At 34.8% G+C, this 15,741-nt stretch overlaps 1 protein-coding gene across 1 annotated transcript in view; it reads left to right on the top strand.

Annotated features, from left to right (window-relative positions):
- The window catches only part of LOC144848252 (uncharacterized), a 64,639-nt gene that overhangs the window by 499 nt on the left and 48,399 nt on the right, over positions 1-15,741 (top strand). Inside the window, exons 2-12 of the mRNA XM_078704966.1 lie at positions 176-304; positions 611-703; positions 834-1,046; positions 1,300-1,341; positions 1,511-1,993; positions 2,183-2,311; positions 10,315-10,407; positions 10,537-10,749; positions 11,002-11,043; positions 11,213-11,695; positions 11,885-12,013. Of these exons, the coding sequence (XP_078561092.1) occupies positions 176-304; positions 611-703; positions 834-1,046; positions 1,300-1,341; positions 1,511-1,993; positions 2,183-2,311; positions 10,315-10,407; positions 10,537-10,749; positions 11,002-11,043; positions 11,213-11,695; positions 11,885-12,013 (2,049 nt within the window). The remainder of the gene's footprint in view (positions 1-175; positions 305-610; positions 704-833; positions 1,047-1,299; positions 1,342-1,510; positions 1,994-2,182; positions 2,312-10,314; positions 10,408-10,536; positions 10,750-11,001; positions 11,044-11,212; positions 11,696-11,884; positions 12,014-15,741) is intronic.

Raw genomic sequence — 15,741 nt, 5'->3', positions numbered from 1 at the left:
TTGTCTTACAGTACTAAGTTGTATACAATATCCACAACAAATATTTAGCACTATCATTATGTTGTTTTATTAGGTAACACTTATCAATGTATACCATTGATAATTGAATGTTTGTCTCTTTCTCTTTAATTATTTTGAACAGTAGAATACAACTGTTTGTAATTTTAAATTTTAGTGGACGAGAGAGTTACACATTTTGTAGAAGCTAAACAGAGTTCTACACATAGTTCTGGAGCTGTTGCTGGTAGAGCCATCGATGGAAAAACAGATGGAAACTTTGGAAAAAACACGTGTACCCACACCAGTAAGTACAATACTTAATACACATTTTCCATCAAAAAACCTTATATTTTGTTCAATATTTATGTATTTATTATATAAATCTTAGAGAAGTCTTTTAAGATTATTGGATGTAGACTGATTTTAAAATAGTATTTAACTAAACAATGTAATTATTATATTTAAAAAAAATTGACATGCTGTACCTACATAATTTTAAATAGTTCTCAATTTCACATTTTTAAACCACGTGCAAACTATTTAGACATTTTCAAATAGAAATAATTTTTCATGGCCGTCAGTAACATTTATTTATTCATTTTTTCCAAAGAGACTGGATCTGACAATCCTTGGTGGTATGTTGATTTAGGATCACCCATACCTATTTCAAAGATTGTGATATATAACAGAAAAGACTGCTGTGGTAAGAACCAATTTAATACATATTTAGCTAATAAAAATATTTTAATGTGAAGATACAGCTTTACTACCTTAGTTAGTAAAGTCACAATTGTACACAATATGTCCATATTCTTTAACTTTATTGTAACTAGGTAATAGGCTGGTAGGTGCTGAAGTTCGTGTCGGGAACAACAACTTTTCACCGTTTGTTGGAAATGCACAATGTGGTCTTACTCTAACATCATCTATGATTAGTAAAAATCCTATCGAAATTAAATGTACTCAACCAATCACAGGACAGTACGTCATTGTATATCTTCCTGGAAAGAAACCTCTCACTCTTTGTGAAGTAGAACTATATACAGGTAGGAACATAGCAAAAAATATAGACTAAATTTAGTAAAGTATGTATACAAATAGCAAGGCCATATACAAGGCTGCAGTCGCGTTCTCAAGTTAGTGTTTACCGACCGACCGACCAACCGACCGACATAGTGAGTTGTTATAGAGTCGCCTTGCACGCGACTAATAATCATTACTTGTTAGTGCTGTCCAATTGTTGCTGTAATGTATTTTCTATTTTGTTTTGATTCAAAGTTCATATTTCTTTTTATATAGGTGGAGAAATAATGACAGGAGAAATTAAACCATCTAGTAAAGGTAAGACACACATTCAGAAATATAGCAATTCACAAAGGAAAACAACTTAAGTGGAAATAACAGAAGTTACTAGGATGTTGAAACATATGTTAAATGCGTCGATGAAATACCTATTTTTAAGAGAATTGATATTGAAATTAATCTTTTAATTAATACATTAATTTTACAGCTGGATATTGCAGTGCCGGTTGGCAAATTAAACATCGTGGTGGTCCTGACAGTAATGGTTGGACAATGGTATCGCCAGATCAAAAGTTTTCTTGTAGTGGTCAAGTTACAAGTTGGTCATATCAAGGCAAAACATCAGCACCATTTAGAGCTATTGTATTTAGGAAGATAGATGGTTCAAACACACAATTTAAGGTCGTGGGTATCAATGACATACCAGCTGGTGCCGTTAACGCAAAAGTTACATATATAGTACCTGAAAGTGAACGAATTGCAGTAGAATTGGGCGATGTGATTGGATGGTCATTTGATCAAGGCGTGTTAACATTCAATGGAGGAGGAGATTCTTTGGTCAGATGGGCTGGTGGTAATTTGCATGCTAAATTGGTTAATGATCAAGTACTTGATATAAAGAATGGTGTAGGAAAACGTGAATATTCCATTGAGGCTCAAGTTGGAAAGGTTGGAAGAAGTGGACAAGGGGGTAATCGGATTAATTTGTCTTACAGTACTAAGTTGTATACAATATCCACAACAAATATTTAGCACTATCATTATGTTGTTTTATTAGGTAACACCTATCAATGTATACTATTGATAATTGAATGTTTGTCTCTTTCTCTTTAATTATTTTGAACAGTAGAATACAACTGTTTGTAATTTTTAATTTTAGTGGACGTGAGAGTTACACATTTTGTAGAAGCTATACAGAGTTCTACACATAGTTCTGGAGCTGTTGCTGGTAGAGCCATCGATGGAAAAACAGATGGAAACTTTGGAAAAAAGACGTGTACCCACACCAGTAAGTACAATACTTAATACACATTTTCCATCAAAAACCTTATATTTTGTTCAATATTTTTGTATTTATTATATAAATCTTAGAGAAGTCTTTTAAGATCATTTACTCTAGTAGCTAGATCAACTTTCGTATGCACTTTGAGGTCCAGAGAATTTGACTTCAGAAATTGGTTTATGGTGGTCAAACAATCAATTTTGGCTTGGTTACACATTTTGAAAATGTGGCGAAAGGTCAAAAGGTCAGGGTGAAAGGTTATAACACCAAACACCAACATGTCCTTAAATCTCGACAACCACTGGTCACAGCAAGGTAATTTTGGTCTTAAATTGATCAGAAGGTATACATTTATATTCAGTCTAATGGGACATTTTAGAAAAAAATGACCGGAAATGCCATTTCTGACCTTTGACCCACAACCCAGGGCATGTATATATCTCCGTAACTACTGGTCGTAGACACTTGAATTTGGTCTTAAACTGTTCGAAATATAGATTTTGTTATTTGTTACACATTTTGAAAAATGTTACAAAAGGTCAAAGAGTCAGGGTCAAGGGTTATATGAAGAAATATAAATAGCTACTTGTATCTTGGCAACCACTGGTCGCAGCAATTCAATGTTGATCTCAAAATGTTCAGAAGGCATGCATACATATTCAGTCTAATGGGGCATTTTAGTCAAAAATGATCAGAAATGCCTTTTCTGACCTTTGACCCACATACCAGGGTGTCACAGTATTGACTGAAAAAGATGAGGTAATAAAAGTACAATATCTAATGTTATGGGTCGGCGACACAGGTCGAGACATCCGTGATGGCTGGGGTTTATCAGACGAACACAAGCAACAACTTGCCCCACACTGGACTGGATTTGACAATTATGTAAAACCTAAGTCAAACTTCAGAGTAGCTCGTTTCAGATTAAGGGCACTCAAACAAGAAGAACAAGAAACAGTAGATGCTTTTATTACAAAGGCAAAACTGATTGCTGATGAATGTGAATTTACAGACAAACAGGAACAGTTACTAGACACATTAATTGCAGGCCTATATAATGATACTATACGGCGCAAATTGATAGCACAAGACAAGGACATGACACTAGACGATGCATTGAAAATTGTACGTGCATATGAAGGCACAAAAAGACAAATGGACGACATTGAAGGTACCAAGGCGATACAAGCTGTGAAATACAAGAGACAACCCAGACAAAAACCCAAATACAACACACACCATTGCTTGAACTGTGGTGAACAGCATGCAAGAAATGACACATGCCCTGCTGCGAATGAACACTGCTTTTACAGCAAGAAAGCAGGCCACAGAAGCAAGGTTTGCTTTAAAAAGAAAAAGGACTCTACTTTCAAGAAACAATATAATAAGAAAACAGTCAATCAACTGGGAGAAATAACACCACACCACGACAAAGATGACACAGGTAACAGTTTTGTACTTGATTCTCTTGAAAACAATGTGAATGCAGTGAAGACGGACACTCAAGCTTACGCCAATATTCAAATGACTGGCGACACCAATAGAACTGTTCGATGTAAACTCGACAGTGGTGCGGAAGTCAATGTTATGCCGATGCGAATATTCAGACAGCTATTCCCATCACAGACAGATGAGATGAACAAGCCTATGAATCTACATAAATCTAATGCAAAGCTAATTGCATATGGTGACAACAGCATAATAGCATATGGCACAAAGATGATCAAATGTACACACGGTAATACAACGAAACAACTTTACTTTCACATTACGGAGGATGACGGCAGGACAATGCTTAGTCTCAACACGTACCTCGACTTAAAGCTAATTACACTAAACTGCATTGATACATGCATCAAGTGTCACAAGAAAAGTGATATATCTGAAATCACTTCATCCATAAAATTTGGACAAAACGGCGACGCAATACAAGTCATGTTTCCAGGGAGTTGGTCTTTTCCCAGGTGAATATCACATAGACTTACGTGAAAATGCAGAACCTGTCATTCACCCTCCACGAAGAGTACCTGAAACATTAAAGACAGCCCTAAAAAAGGAATTACAACGAATGATTGATCTTGAAATAATTGAGAAAGTTGAACAGCCAACCGACTGGGTCAACAGCATTGTGTATGTTACAAAAGCTACAGGTGAATTGCGTATCTGTCTGGATCCAAAAGACTTAAATAAACATGTTAAATGGCCTCATCATTATACACAGACACTGGATGATGTGCTGCCAAGCCTACAGAGATCCACACTGTTTACAATTCTTGATGCTCGCTCCGGATATTGGAACGTAAAACTTGACAACGCATCTAAACTATTAACAACTTTCAATACACCATATGGACGATACTGTTTCAAAAGACTACCTTTTGGACTAGTTTCAGCACAAGATGTATTTCAGAAGAAGGTAGACCAGACATTCGAAGGCCTACCAGGTGTAATTGCCATCGCAGACGACATTGTCGTGTTCGGCAAAGACGAATCAACACATGACGCAAATTTAAAACGTGTCATGGTCCGTACAAAGGAATTTGGGTTAAAACTCAACCCAAACAAATGCATGGTGAAGTCCTAACGAATTAAATTCTTTGGAAATATTCTCACACACAAGGGTCTTGAACCAGATCCAAGTAAAGTTAAATCAATTATAAACATGACAACTCCAACAAACGTAACAGAACTACAATCACTACTGGGCATGGCCAATTATCTTGGACGTTTCACTCCAAATTTGGCAACCATCACATGTTGTCTTAGAGACTTAACAAAGAAAGACGTGATTTTCTCATGGGGCCCAGAACACCAAGCCGCTTTTAAAAAACTGAAAGAGGCAATCAGCTCAAAGCCAACGCTGGTATACTTTGATCACAAGAAAGAAGTTACAGTACAAACTGATGCAAGTATGCGAGGCCTCGGAGCGACTCTAATGCAAAATGGACAACCGGTTGCCTACGCAAGCAAAAGCCTCACAGACACTGAGAGAAATTACTGTAACATTGAACGAGAAATGCTGGGTGTCGTTTTTGGACTTGAAAGGTTTCATTATTATATATACGGAAGACATATTACCATTGAGACTGATCACAAGCCTCTCGAGGCTATTACAAAAAAGCATCTGAGGAATGCACCACCCAGACACATGCGAATGCTACTTCGAATACAGAAGTACGACTTTACCGTCAAATACATTCCGGGACGAGAAATACCCGTTGCCGATGGACTGTCACGGTTACCAGTCAAGGGCGAAGAGATAAAGGATATTGACATTACCATTCATGACATTACATGCACCACAGCATCCAGACTGGAAAAGATAAGACATTCAACTCAAAACGACAAAACACTTAACATCCTTACACATATAATTGCTGAAGGATGGCCATAAAACCATAGCACGTGCCCAAAAGAAGCAATGCCTTTTTGAACTTTCGAGAAGAACTAGTCAATCACAATGGAGTAGTTCTGAAAGGAAACCGTGTTATAATTCCAAAGGAAATGCAGAATTATAAAAAAAAAATTCTTGAAAAAATACATACAGGACATCAAGGTATAGAGAAATGTCGACTTAGAGCCCGAGAATCAGTATTTTGGTGCGGTATTAATTCTGATATTGACAACATGGTCAAAAAATGTAGTGTTCGTCAACACAATCAAGTAGCTCAGCAACAAGAGCCACTGATCCCCATTGAAGCCAGCAAACCATCGGATATAATCGGATCTGATCTATTTCACTGGAACGGACACAACTACTTGCTGGTAGTGGACTACTACAGTTCATATGTAATAATACGGAAATTAACAAGTATCACCTCACAAGCAATCGTAAGCAAACTGAAAATCATATTCTCGGAATTCGGAATTCCAAACACATTCATAAGCGATAATGGGAAACAGTACGACTCTGATGAATTTCGAATGTTCACGAACACTTACAATTTTAAACACACTACAAGCAGTCCGAGATATCCACAATGTAACGGCAAAGCAAAGAGATTTGTGGGTATCACAAAGAAAGCGCTAGAGAAGTCGTATGAAGCTGGAGATGACCCTGCCTTAGCACTCCTATGTCTACGCACCACACCCCTTCAAGCAGGAATAACCTCACCAGCTGAGATCATGTTTGGACACAAGATACAGGCAAACTTACCGGTAATAAGTAAAACCAATAAAACTGATCACAAAATTGACTCGTTCAACAAAATGGCATACTCACTATAATCAACATGCTAAACCACTCAAGGAACTTCAGAACGGACAAAGCGTAAGGGTCCAAGACTATAAAACCAAGAAATGGAAACCAGCGAACATAGACAAACCAAGTTCAGAACCAAGATCATACCTTCTGACCACATCAACAGGAGCCCAGTATCGTAGAAACCATCGACACATACGGACAACTGGCGAAACCTTCCAAAAAACACTAAGCGATGATTCACAGGACATTATCAGTGAACCTGACACACTAAAAGACACCGAAACAACAAATACACCACCACCAATTGAATCACCTAAGCTCATGCCTACACCTACGATCGGACAAGAAAACCAATATGTAACTAGATCTGTCCGAACAGTGAATCCACCAAAGCGTCTGGACTTGTAATACAGTATAATAATATTAATAAATCACAACTTGAACTTGACTGCAGCTATACAAATTAACCTAATAACTCTATATGAACGTTTTACAAAGTTATATAAACTAGCATACAACGAACAGTAATACGCGTATGCAATAACCAATTCATGATACTTTATTATCCATTTTTTAAATTACAATTTAGACACAATATTTAAAGAAAGGAGATGTCACAGTATTGACATAATACAGTTATGACTTAATTGATATACTATCTGCTGTCACCTACAGTTATGACTTAACTAATATATTATCTGCTGCCACCTATTGTGAGTGGACCTTTGGGCTGAATAAAAACACTTCCATTGTTAATGCTACATGTTGTGTGAGTCTGTTTTACTACTGTGTTTGAATCTAATAAAGCATTCACCATCAAGAACGTACATCACGACACAGGGCATCTTCATATCTCTGTAAGTACTGGTCGTAGAAACTTAAATTTGGTATCAAATTGTTGGAAATAATATACATATTTACATTCATTCTAACAGAAAATTTGGTGAAAAGATGATCAGAAATTCTATTAATTACTAATGTTTCAAACAAAAAACATACCTCTACACAACTTATTCTTACAGGGCATCTTCATATCTCTGTAAGTACTGGTTGTAGAAACTTAAATTTGGTATCAAATTGTTCGAAATATACATATTTACATTCATTCTAATAGAAAATTTGGTTAAAAGATGACCAGAAATACTATTAATTACTAATGTTATTCTTTCAAACAAATAACATATCTCTACACAACTTATCCTTGGACAGTAATGTTTTGCAATAACTTATGCTTTAAATTGTTTCATTATACGATTTAAAACAAATCCTTTACTGTTTATAATTGTATTTTTGCTTATAATAATGCTAGAAAGTATTTGACCCCCGAGGATGATCAAACATTTTGATAGAAACGTCGAGCCCAACAGAATTCTTTTCAGAATGCTAAAGTAACTTACCGAATTCCTCCTAATAAACGCCCCGGGCATTTATTGTTCAGAAGGGTTTTTTCGTTTTTTATTGGTGTAATATGGTATGTATAATCAAATAAATACTACCTACAGCAGAAAAAAAAATACAGCACAATTATTATCAAAAAGTGATACAAAAATGCTTGGAAAATTGTAGATTATGGTAGTCATTGAAATGTGTTGTGATACAATTATTAGCCGCGTGCAACGCAACTCTACAGCTCACCATGTCGGTCGGTTTATCGGTAAACACTAACTGAAATTTGAGCACGCGACTGCAGCCATATATATGGCCTTGTTGTGTATATGCATGTGGCGGGGCGTTTAAATCGAAGGGAGGGGTGAGCATTTATTTAAAATGTTTCTGTCTTTTGGAATAAAAGTGACACTGTCACAGGCTCCATTTAACGAATCCTCTCCAGGTGCCAGTATAATGATATAATAAAACAATGACACATCATTATCCTGAGACACTATATGAGACACGATTACACAATTTGCCATCTGTTTGTTTGTAACTACAATTTGTCAACAATCAACACTGTCTTTTGCATGTATATGCCAATACATAGTTTCATTACTATTGTACAATATGTCCAGCTTTCCTGAAAACACCCTTGTGTACTGTAGTGTGTTGTAGTATGATTTTATCATGATCTATAACATGATTTTAAAATACACTTCTGATGCTTTAATGTCAATGCATTTAGTACTTAAAAAATAAAAAAAAAAAGTTTCTAGTGGTATTGATAATAAATCTCCAGAAATATTGTTTTTTTTATGTACACTGGGAACAGACGTGTATAAATTATGTATAATTTGTCGGTGACATTCAAAAATATTATACAACAGTGTTATATACAGAATGATGACAATGAATTGGTCTATTATAGTTGTCTCCGATACCTTTTCAATATCATGATTGTACTTGCACCCGCATGAAGGAGGTTTAAACCAGTTATTCTTATTACAATATTAATTGTGTTGTACTTTTAGTCGCTTCGCGACTCTACAGCTCACTATGTCGGTCGGTTGGTCGGTCGGTCGGTAAACACTAACTTGAGCACGCGGCTGCAGCCATCTATATGGCCTTGTTTTATATCTAGGGTGTATTTATTTGATACACATATATTTTTACCACATTACACCAAAAATAACAAAAAAACGCCTCCACCGAATAAACATCCCTCCCCCTAAACACCCCTCTGAACAATAAATGTCCGGGGCCTTTATTCGGATAAATACGGTAAGTTACTTCTAGCATTCTGAAAAGAACTGTTGAGTTCGACGTTTCTATCAATGCTTGATCGTGTTCGGGGGGTCAACAATATTTTCTAGCATTATTATAAGCAAAAGTACAATTACAAACAGTAAAGGATTTGTTGTAATTCCTATAATGAAACCATTTAAAGCATCAGTTATTGCATACCATTTATATAAGAATAAGTTGTGTAGAGGTATGTTTTTTGTTTGAAACATTAGTAATTAATAGTATTTCTGATCATCATTTCACCAAATTTTCTGTTAGAATGAATGTAAATATGTATATTTCCAACAATTTGATACCAAATTTAAGTTTCTACGACCAGAGAGATTAAGATGCCCTGGTATGTGGGTCAAAGGTCAGAAATGACATTTCTGATCATTTTTCACTAAAATGTCTCATTAGACTGAATATGAATACATGCCTTCTCAACATTTTTAGACTAAAATTGACTTGCTGCGACCAGTGGTTGCCAAGATACAAGTACCTATTTGTGTTTGTTCATATAACCCTTGACCCTTTGACCTTTTGTAACTTTTTCAAAATGTGCAACAAATAAATGTATATTTAGGACCTAATTCAAGTGTCTATGACCAGTACTTACGGAGATACATACATGCCCTCTGTAGTGGGTCAAAGGTCAGAAATGGCATTTCCGGTCATTTTTGACTAAATTGTCCCATTAGACTGAATATAAATGTATACCTTCCGATCAATTTGAGACCAAAATTACCTTTCTGTAATCAGTGGTTGTCGAGATTTAAGGACCTATTGGTGTTTGGTATTATAACTTTTCACCCTGACCTTTTGACCTTTCGCCACATTTTAAAAAATGTGTAACCAAGCCAAAAATGATTGTTTGACCATCCTAAACCAATTTCTGAAGTCAAGTTCTCTGGACCTCAAAGTGCATACGAAAGTTGATCTAGCTACTAGAGTAATTGGATGTAGACTGATTTTAACTAAACAATGCAATTATTATATTAAAAAAAATTGACATGCCGTACCTACATAATTTAAAATAGTTCTCAATTTCACATTTTTAAACCACGTGCAAACTATTTAGACATTTTCAAATAGAAATAATTTTTCATGGCCGTCAGTAACAATTATTTATTCATTTTTTCCAAAGAGACTGGATCTGACAATCCTTGGTGGTATGTTGATTTAGGATCACCCATACCTATTTCAAAGATTTTGATATATAACAGAAAAGACTGCTGTGGTAAGAACCAATTTAATACATATTTAGCAAATAAAAAAAGTAAATGTGAAGATACAGCTTTACTACCTTAGTTAGTAAAGTCACAATTGTACCCAATATGTCCATATTGTTTAACTTTATTGTAACTAGGTAATAGGCTGGTAGGTGCTGAAGTTCGTGTCGGGAACAACAACGTTTCACCGTTTGTTGGAAATGCACAATGTGGTCTTACTCTAACATCATCTATGATTAGTACAAATCCTATCGAAATTAAATGTACTCAACCAATCACAGGACAGTACGTCAGTGTATATCTTCCTGGAAAGAAACCTCTCACTCTTTGTGAAGTAGAACTATATACAGGTAGGAACATAGCCAAAAATATAGACTCAATCTAGTAAAGTATATATACAATAACAAGGCCATATACAAGGCTGCAGTCGCGTGCTCAAGTTAGTGTTTACCGACCGACCGACCAACCGACCGACATAGTGAGTTGTTATAGAGTCGCCTTGCACGCGACTAATAATCATTACTTGTTAGTGCTGTCCAATTGTTGCTGTAATGTATTTTCTATTTTGTTTTGATTCAAAGTTCATATTTCTTTTTATATAGGTGGAGAAATAATGACAGGAGAAATTACACCATCTAGTAAAGGTAAGACACACATTCAGAAATATAGCAATTCACAAAGGAAAACAACTTAAGTGGAAATAACAGAAGTTACTAGGATGTTGAAACATATGTTAAATGCGTCGATGAAATACCTATTTTTAAGAGAATTGATATTGAAATTAATCTTTTAATTAATACATTAATTTTACAGCTGGATATTGCAGTGCCGGTTGGCAAATTAAACATCGTGGTGGTCCTGACAGTAATGGTTGGACAATGGTATCGCCAGATCAAAAGTTTTCTTGTAGTGGTCAAGTTACAAGTTGGTCATATCAAGGCAAAACATCAGCACCATTTAGAGCTATTGTATTTAGGAAAATAGATGGTTCAAACACACAATTTAAGGTCGTGGGTATCAATGACATACCAGCTGGTGCCGTTAACGCAAAAGTTACATATATAGTAACTGAAAGTGAACGAATTGCAGTAGAATTGGGCGATGTGATTGGATGGTCATTTGATCAAGGCGTGTTAACATTTAATGGAGGAGGAGATTCTTTGGTCAGATGGGCTGGTGGTAATTTGCATGCTAAATTGGTTAATGATCAAGTACTTGATATAAAGAATGGTGTAGGAAAACGTGAATATTCCATTGAGGCTCAAGTTGGAAAGGTTGGAAGAAGTGGACAAGGGGGTAATCGGGTTAATTTGTCTTACAGTACTAAGTTGTATACAATATCCACAACAAATATTTAGCACTATCATTATGTTGTTTTATTAGGTAACACCTATCAATGTATACCATTGATAATTGAATGTTTGTCTCTTTCTCTTTAATTATTTTGAACAGTAGAATACAACTGTTTGTAATTTTTAATTTTAGTGGACGTGAGAGTTACACATTTTGTAGAAGCTAAACAGAGTTCTACACATAGTTCTGGAGCTGTTGCTGGTAGAGCCATCGATGGAAAAACCGATGGAAACTTTGGAAAAAAGACGTGTACCCACACCAGTAAGTACAATACTTAATACACATTTTCCATCCAAAAACCTTATATTTTGTTCAATATTTTTGTGTTTATTATATGTGACCCGATCTCGCAAAACCCTCTCTTTGTCGGCAATTCAAAATTCACGTAATCAGTTAAAATACGTCCAAATCGACTACCCTGGCAGATTACATGTTTTTGCATTTTCGAAATATTTCACTATTTAAGAATACGTCTACCTGATTTAAACTCCCGAAATTTAATTAAAATTATGAAAAAAGAGAGTTTTAAAAACATGTATTTTCCTCAAGCCTAACAATTTATTCACGATCTACGCTAAAATTTTGCGTAAATTCAGTTGAAAGTTGCAGAGTTTGACGACATTTTGATCGCCAGTTCGCTGCACAATGTTGAAAGGTCACACATCAAAATAAAGCTCATCCATTTGACATTCCAAATATGGAAGTTTTAGGGCGGAGTTTGAAGAAGGAACCAATGAAAACTTTGATTTACTATGACATAATTTCAGAAAATTCGGTTCTTCGAAGTTTCTGGAACAGCGAACTGCGTGTTGCTATGGCGCATCATCGCAATAACAAACGTTATTGGTCAACGCGCTAGATGTTATACGCTCTACGCGCGGAAATAAAAAGTTGTTTACATTTTTGTGAGGTTATTTTCATTTTACACACAGCATGTCGTAAATTGGAATAAAAACGATTTTAATATTCAAAGTAAAGTGTTCTGCAATAGCTGTAGCCTGTATTTGTTTATTTCATAGTAAAATAGACAAGTCAAAAACAATTCACGTCATAAATTCAATTGTATTTTCTATATTTTTTTGGGCTATAGGCCTTATTTTATTATGGTTGTAGGCCTACTACTACTGGGCCTAGCTTTATTGTCAATAAATAATTTTCTTTATACATTTTATATATCCAATCGGCTCTTAATTATTTATTTAATTTATTGTCCAGTCCTTTCATCTTAAATGTTTTTTAAACTCATTGGATTCAAGTCCAAACATTACAGCGAATCTTCCAAGTTATAAAACAAACAAATGTATTAAATCGTCAATACAATGTAAGTAGCTAGCAAGCTGTGACTCTGCAAGGCGCCAAACTTGTCTAGGCTAGTTTACTACTAACGCCAGCCCCAATGTCGATGCACCGCTGCCATACACGGCCTGATGAACACCCATCAGTAGGGTACAGGCGATGACGGCGAAAATCTGAATAGGCCTAGCTAGGCCTGCTTGGTTTTTCGCTGTTGATATCGTAAACACCTCCGAAACCAGTTAAAATAAGCTTGACGTTATAATGCTGTTTTTCAATAGTGCAAAATAGTTAATTCGAGTGACTAAATAGGTTAAAACGGCGTCTGAAATCAGTCAAATTGACTATGATGTGCACGCTGCTATTATATCGCACACACTTCCTAGTATGACGTCATTGTGCCTTAGACCAAAATACCGCGTTGCTACGGAGTGAGTTTTCAGCGCGTATCAAAAAGAATTTCATTGCAAACTTCAAACGCGATTTTCTCGTAAACTAATTGAATGATTTGTAAGTTTTTAAAATGTAATAACTTTTTAAATATTTACTCAATTTTTATGAAATAAACACCACTACAAAGCTTATGATTCAAATAATCCAAATATATAAAAAAATACAAAATGAATATTTCCGACAAAAGTAGGGTTTTGCCAGATCGGGTCACATATAAATCTTAGAGAAGTCTGTTAAGATCATTAGATTAGACTGTTTTTAAAATAGTAATCAGTAATCATTTTATTTTTCACACACTCGGAAAATGCATGAATTATGAGGGAAAAGAAAACTTTTGTTTTTGTTTTTTTTTGCATTGTAGGGAAGGAGACAATATAAGTTAAAACAATAACTTTAGGTCATATCCACCTTTAACTGAGTTGAAAAAAATTTAGTTTAAAGACAATCTAAATCATAATTCTTGAATAAAATTATAAGTAAAAATACCATGTACAAATTACAACATACACACAAAGTAAGTGAATAAAAAGATTGCAGAAACGTAAGTGCTGTATTCAGAGACCAGAGATTTCTTTACGCAGTGTTAAAAGCTATTTAAAGTTATCGGAGAGTTTATTCCATATAATTGGACCATAATAAAGAATAGAACGACGTTTAATACTTGGTACATAGTTTTTAAAAGAAAATCTAGTATTATAATGGGGAGGTTCAGAAGCTCTGTTAAAAAGGTTAATAATGTGAGGAGGTAAAGTATTATTAGACAGATTGGAAAGATAGCTTTTTAAAAGTTCAAGTGGTAGGCTTCGTGGTCTATTGTATCGAACGCCTTAGAAAGGTCAAGAAATGCTCCGATTGTGAATTTTTGTTTGGCTAGACCAGTAGAAATGTATGACACACATCAATAAGTGCAAGTACAGTTAAAAGATGTTTCCTAAAACCATACTGACTCTGAAATAAAATGGAATGTATGTAAAAAAAAAATGTATAAACGATTGTAAATTATGCGCTCAAGGATTTTTGATAAGCAGGGAAGAAGAGAAATTAAGCGATAATTATTGAAATGATGCGGATTATTCTTTTTATATATCGGTATAACTTTGGCTTTTTTAATTAATTATAACTTTATTAAAAACACCATCGGATCCTGGACTTTTTTTTTATCTTTTAAATTGGATATTAATTTAATACCTCTTCTTTAGTAACTGGATTTAAATAAATTGAAGCAATAATAGGAGGAGGTAAGAATGATGGAGGTGTACTGTTAGTATTAATACAGTTTGCAAGTGAAGGACCGATGTTTACAAAATATTCATCAAAGTGAGTAGAAATAAGAATGAGTTCAGTAATTTTGTTTCCGTTGTGAAGCATATAAGAGGGTAATTCATTCATTTTACCAAGAACAGTATTAATTGTTTGCCACGTTTTATGGATGTCACTTTTTATGTTGTTACATTTATTTGTGTAGTAATTTTTTTTTGCAAGTTTAAGTAATCGTGTTAATGTATTACGGTATTTAATGTACCTTGTTTTATCAGATATTTTCGTAGTCCTAAGAAAGGTTTTATAGAGTTTGTTTTCTAACATCTATCGACTTAAGTAGGCCATTTGAAATCCAAGGTTTACGTTCACATCTGAAATTTCTTTTATTGCGAATTGTTTTAATATGGTTATTGTAGATAAAATTGAATTTAGTTTGGAAGACATAATAAGCTAGTGTTGGGTCGACGGTATTACAGACATTATCCCAGTTAACCAGAAGAAGCTCATCTTTCATTGAATTTATGGATCTGTTATTTATTCGTTAACTGTAGACATATTTGCAAAATTCATTGGAAAAGACTGCGGCTTAATAAAAAAAAACAGGAAAATGATCAGTAATATCGGCATAAAAAATGCCTGGTAAAATTTTGTCATGGATATTATTACAAAAAATAGTGTCAATTAGGTTTGCTGTTTTGGTTGTGCATTAATCTCAATAAAAATACATTCAGAATTAGGGAAGAAAGGTCATTACGCATGGTGTATTGAAATCTCTGGTCAATGTATAATGCAGCACCTCCTCCAACCCTCTCGGTTTTAGATGAATGTAAGAGAGTGTAGCCAGGGTTGTAGAAAGAAAAAACGGTTTTCATTGTGTTGAAGAAAGTTTCAGTAAAGCATAAAGCTGAAAAATATGGTTAAGCAAGCTTAAATAATCCGTTATTTTGTTGAAATGCTTGACTAGACTTCTGGAATTATGATGA

Source organism: Antedon bifida, chromosome 7 (assembly GCF_963402885.1).
Source record: "Antedon bifida chromosome 7, ecAntBifi1.1, whole genome shotgun sequence".
Lineage (NCBI taxonomy): Eukaryota > Metazoa > Echinodermata > Crinoidea > Comatulida > Antedonidae > Antedon > Antedon bifida.
This window is presented reverse-complemented; position numbering and strand designations above follow the sequence as displayed.